Genomic DNA, 6,000 nt, shown 5'->3' on the forward strand with positions numbered 1-6,000 from the left:
CCCATGTTCGAATTTCGTGCACTGGGCCTCTAGAGAGAGAGAGAGAGAGAGTGTGTGTGTGTGTTGTTGATTTCAGAGAGGTAGGGAGAGGGAGATAGAGATGGAAACATCAGTGATGAGAATCATTAATTGGCTGCCTTCTGCAAGCCCCCACTGGGGATCGCGCCTGCAACCCAGGCATGTGCCCTAACCAGCAATCTCCAACTGTGACCTCCTGTTTCATAGGTCGACGCTCACCCACTGAGCCACGCTGGCTGGGCTAATAAGCATCTTTACTATCATCTGGACCAGATTCTAGAAGTGAAGAAAGTGAATACAGTAAAATATAATACATTAGAGTATGATGGATCTAATGGTGAAGGCAAAGCCTCAGCAGAATAGGGGGAATCCATGTCATAAGATGGTTACAAGGATTTAACATGAATTGAATATAAACCATTAGTATTTAGCTTGGAACATAGTATATGTTCAGTAAATGGATACATAGGTTATCCTTGTAGACTTGAGTGTTTATTCAGCTTCATTTGGGATGGTGGTAGTGGAGGTAGATTTGGGTATTTTTTTTGAGTTGGTAATAACAGGTTTTAATCATGACGTCTTAGTTTCCCTAATCTAGTTGATACCTTCCAAGGGTGGGTGTGTGGGTGTGTATAGAAAAAAGTAGGATATTCCTGGCCCTTGGACTTGCGTGTGTTGTGGCTTATTAAAAATTTTATCTGTTTCAACCTGATTTTACAAAAGCCTTTTCTTTTTCTTTCAGATTTCCATAAGACGGCACCATATGTGGTTACTGGCAGTGTAGATCAAACAGTAAAGGTGTGGGAGTGCCGCTGATTGAGTCTCTTTTGGCCCCTCCTCCTGATTTTCCTCTGGATGCACTCTGATGATACCATGGTTACCCTATTGAGCTCTGTTTAAATAAATATTGTCCTTTCATGTAAATTATTCTGGATGTAGATTGAGCTTATTAAATGTTACACACAAAGTATTCATGCATGGTGAATCCAAATTGTATACTGTAAATTTACATACGTTGTCTAGAAGTACCATAGGGTTTAAAAACCTGGGCTGGCATTGGTCACACCAGGCCTAAGAAGGCAGAAATTGAATAATTGAACTAGGGCACTAAGCTGAATAAATTGACAGTGTCATTTTATGTTGGATTATTAATTCCTGTTTTTCTTTCTGCTATCTGTTGGTGCCTGACTTAATGGCCTCATTTGGGGAAAAGCGGTGGTTATTAGGGTTTTTTTCTGAAATGTGTATTTATGTAACATCACTTAAGTGTGCTTAATAAATCTTTAAGGATGTTAGATAGATAATAAGGCTACAATTCAAAATCTTCTGAACCATCTATGTAATTATTGAGGATTACACCTGGAATTTTTGTCATGACACATTTGCCAAATCAATAGGATACATTTGTTTTGGCAGCCTATCAAGCAAAGGCTAGTGGTATATTTATGTAAGAAAATGAGTGTAAATCTCAAATAAGAAAAATTTCAGCAGCTAATAGCAAATCATTTATTTCATTGGGTCTTAATGCGTTGTAAGCAGATTAAAAAATACTGTAATACTGTAAGCTTCTATTCTCCACATTAAACACACTTCTAGTTGTATTCTCCATACTACTAGACTGTGTAGTGATGTGACTTCCAAGTAGAATTTAATCTTCCCATTGAGTGTGTCATGATACAAATCACTATTCATTTTTGATGTTTTTTAGAGATGTGCAATGTGCATTACATAATGACAGAAAGATTGAAAAGCTTATGTATGCTCATTTTAAGGGAGAGGGAGAAATATAGCAGTTTTGTTTTTCAACAGGAATCTGACCAATTTGAACTGTGTTTAACTTGCAAGTTAAAAATGACAGGGTTTAATGGAGCGTGCATAAAATGTACTGTGTTTTCACCTTTTGTTTATATATAAATGTTTATAAGCATATGGACCTATCTATTAAGTGGATAAGTCTGTATATGTATATCACACACATACAACCTCCATGTCCTTGGGCCCTGGGTTTTTGAAGAAGTGCTAAAATACACAAATAGAATAAATCTTGCTGTGGAATACCGTGCTTTAGAATAAACCCTTTTTGATCTTAACGCTTCTGAAAACTAGGTCTGAGTCTATGGGAATTTTTCCCACTCACAGGAAAATCACTTCTGCCTAGCCAGTGTGGCTCAGTGGTTGGGCCTCAACCTATGAACCAGGGGGTCCACCCAGGTTTGATTCCAGGTCAGGGCACGTGCCCTGGTTGCGGGCTCGATCCCCTGTGTGGGGCATGCAGGAGGCAGCCGATCAATGATTCCCTCTCATCATTGATGTTTCTCTCTCCCTCTTCCTTTCTCTCTGAAATCAATAAAAATATATATTTTTAAAAAATAACTTCCATTATCTGCCTCTACCCCCAATTTGGCAGTTCAGCATTTTACATTTCCCTGATACATTGTGTATTGTGATCCAAAGTTACTACAAGTAAATTTAAGAGAATTTTTGTCTATGACTTTGGAAATAATATTCCATTACAAATTATTAAAAAATTTTATTGCTTAGCTAACCAGGTTTTTTTTTTAATGGTTATTTGAAAAGTTAATGAAATAACAAAAACAGTTTAACAAATTTATTCTGAATTTCATTTTATTCATTTGTTTAATGTGGTTTTTAAAACGTTCCTTTTAGTATTTAATGGAAAGTTGGTTTCTGGAAAAGACAAAGGGTTAGAATTAATGTCCTGTAGATACACAGAGAATAGATCGTATATTTACTAAAAGTTTTATGTCTAGCTTGTGTATTTTTGTTTGTTTGCTTATTTGTTTTTAATTCCTGAAAGACCTCTCTGGAAGGAAAAGTGTTTTTGAGAACTAATGGCTATTTTTGAGGACAAAAATTACAACTTAAGCTAATTTCTTAAGCTCAGAATAACTTTCAGGACAATACTGCCTCACAACCCTGCTCACACTGAGAAGTCTTTTTTTGTTTGTTTGTTTTCTCCTTAGCTGTTCTGACTGGATTTTTCTACAAAAGCTATGGAAAATATCTTTGTTCTTGTTTGCTGCTATTTCCTGTCCTGTTTTAAGAAATATACCTAGAAATGGTGCATCTTAACATTTGTTTGTACATGTATAAATGTCTTGTATTTTAATTCATTTTTAGCATGTAGCAACACAAATTGTTGAAGGGTAAGCCACAACATCTAGAAATCATTCATAGATACAAACAATAAAGGAAAAAATGGTACCGATTTAGGAGGAAACAAAGCTGCTGTCCACTGGGTTCTTCTCCCGCAGCATACAGTGACTCTTGTTGACAAAGAAGGAGAGACGTTGTTACTCTGTAAACCAAGTTTCCTTCCTTGGGAGATTGCCACAGCCTGCTGCTTAGTTGAATTACCAGACATCCTCCATTTAAGAAGCAGCGAACATTTGAATCTCAGGGATGGTCCTCAACTGGATCCAAATGTAAGGAGCCCTGTTTGAATAATGAGGGGGTGGGGGAGAGTGATCCATCCAGAATCCGATTTTCAGAGGTTTCCTGTACTGTTGTTTGAAACTGCCCTGTTGATGCCCTTTCTTCCCGTTTTCTCTGTCTGCTATCTAACCCTGTGCCTTGCCTGGGATAAGTACAATGATAAGGTTACTGGTTTGGATTGTGAGTAGAGGAATTTATTAATTGGTTTAGAGGTTCACTGCTGCTTTGTCACTTTCTCAATCAAATTGGCCATTTATTTATGAAATAAAAAGCTGGTAGAATCGCATCCTCAGATGATTATTGACTTGTGTCTGTGTGAAAAGACATTCCAGTGCCACCCTAATATAACATGCCCAAGAAGTCCTCGCTGCACTCTTGGAAGTGCAAGCCACGGAAACTGGTTTAGACATCACTTGGAGAATAGTTGCTTTTTGACATGGCATCTTGCACTTTAGGAGACTAAGACCGTCCAGTTTCGTCCATGTGTGGTGTGACCAATGGTGTGCCCAGAGCACTGCTCTAAAATCACTAGTGTTAGCAAGTCGTCCGGGCCATGGGGCGCTCACTGTAGTCTTTGGAAGCTTTGGCTCTAGATCACCAAGCCCAGTCTCCTTACTGTCAGTGCCCTGCTCTCCTGTTTGCCTCTTTCTGTTTCTGTGTGAACTTCCAGGTAATAATCACTCATTAAATAGTTTTTTGTAAATTTATTTAAAGAAAAACTATTTAAAAGTAAAGGATATTTTGTTTGTTGACAGTGGTGGCTTGATAATCCTTAAGCAACTGACGTTAAAAGTGTTGGATTGAAGGACAAGGCACTTAAAATGGTTCCTCTTTCTGTCCAGCTGTATATAAATCCAGTCTGTTAATCGAGATGATGCAAAGAAGACTCTCCTGGTAGAGAAGCAACATGTACAAAATTGGTGGAAAGGGCTTTTTTGTTTTTGTTTTTTTTCCAGTGGGGTGGGGGGAGGGCAAGCTGGATTTACAAGTCATGACTGGACTGAACTGGCCTTTTTATCTTTACACTATTATCATGTAAGTAGCTGCTTTCTTGTCCTGCCTATCCTTCCGTCATCCCTAAAGCTCACTCTGAAGATGACAAAAATAAACACAAAATCTTCGGGTTAGAAGTTGATTCTGACCGACACTGACACGAAGGCAAGCATTGATTTCATGAACGTTGCAGAGGTGGTGTTTGGAGAAAACAGTTCCCCAGATTGTAAGAGTTAACTGAAGATGTTGACACAATTTAAAAAAAAATCAGTAAAGGAATGTATATAATATTGCTCTTGTGTTTTACAGTAAGATTTGTTGCTCTCAGACTGTGTAAAACAAAAATTTATTCATGTTTTCTGCATATTAAAAAATCTTATTGTACCAATTGGTAAACTATTAAATGCCTATAAACCTAGATGTGATTTTTTTTGTCTCCTTGTGCACAGCTTTAAAACTTTGAGTCCTCATAGGAAGTGGGACTGTGTTAAGCCCAGTCATAGAGGAAGACAGATGGGTGGCAGGGCCTTGATGGAAGGCTTTTTTTCCTTTAATAGTGTCAGCACTGCCTTTGCTGTCTGCTTCGTCCTCACTATTTGGAGCATCAGTGGGGGCTCTTGTGGAATCTGCCAGCTGCAGACTTTCCAAGGACCCTCTCCTCCTCTGAGCAGGCACCCTTCCCTCCAGCAGCCTTTTCTCACGCTGTCTCTACAGCTGAGGCCAGAAAGCTGAAGCCAAGAATGACCTATTATAGCCCCTCATAAAAAGACTTGGCCTTCTTATGGGGATCAAGGCCCAGGGACGGTTTTGTTTTACATTTTGAATGATGTGTGCCAAAAGAGTGTTCACCCTTGCCCCAGGAAACCCCACAGCTTTCTCTGTGCTTTAAAGTGCTTTGTGTTTTATTTTTAAAATGATTTTAGACATTGATTTTTTCCTACTTTATGCATTTTTTGCTTGATTTTCCTATTGAATTTATAGGGGTGACACTGGTTAACAATTATATAGGTTTCAGGTGCACAATTCTACGATATGTCATCTGTACACTGTACTGTGTGTTCACTCCAAGTCAGTGGTTGATTTTTGTATGTTCCCTGACCAGGGATCAAACTGCAACCTTGGTGCATTGGGATGATGCTCTAACCAACTAAACATGTTGGACATCCTGCCTTTCATCCCCAGTCTACTGCTCAGCGCCCAGTGTCTTTAGGACACACGAGAAGTCTCCAGGCATTTTTATGGATAAAGGACTTGGTGAATGCTGGGGTGGCTCTTACAGCCCAGTTGTTTCCTTGCCTCCTACCGGCAGTAGCCTCTTCTCCCCAAATGGGAAGCTGGGCCAAAGCACCAGAGTAATTTGAGGTTACAGTTCCCTGCCGTTTCCTTGCAGGGCTTCTCTTTCCCTAGGCTGAGATTCAGATGATGAGCCTGACCACTTTCCCTAGGGGTGTTCTAGCCTTAGGGAATTTAGCTGTCCAAAACCTGTTGAGTGACTCACTGACAAGTCACACACACACATCAAGCTTGCTTCTG

The 6,000-nt window shown here is 39.2% G+C and overlaps 1 protein-coding gene across 6 annotated transcripts in view; it reads left to right on the forward strand.

Moving 5' to 3' along the window:
* Window positions 1–4,885, forward strand: part of PAFAH1B1 (platelet activating factor acetylhydrolase 1b regulatory subunit 1) — a 70,487-nt gene extending 65,602 nt beyond the window's left edge. For 3 of the 6 annotated variants that reach the window (XM_036341082.1, XM_036341079.1, XM_036341080.1), the window contains one exon: window positions 761–4,885. In XM_036341082.1, the coding sequence (XP_036196975.1) occupies window positions 761–834 (74 nt within the window). In that variant the 3' untranslated portion in view covers window positions 835–4,885. Of the gene's footprint in view, window positions 1–225; window positions 310–760 lie in introns of all 6 variants that reach the window. The other 3 variants (XR_004972929.1, XR_004972930.1, XM_036341081.1) reach the window with 3 other exon arrangements.
* Window positions 4,886–6,000: the final 1,115 nt, after the last annotated feature.

Source organism: Myotis myotis, unplaced genomic scaffold (assembly GCF_014108235.1).
Source record: "Myotis myotis isolate mMyoMyo1 unplaced genomic scaffold, mMyoMyo1.p scaffold_m19_p_17, whole genome shotgun sequence".
Classification (NCBI taxonomy): Eukaryota; Metazoa; Chordata; class Mammalia; order Chiroptera; family Vespertilionidae; genus Myotis; species Myotis myotis.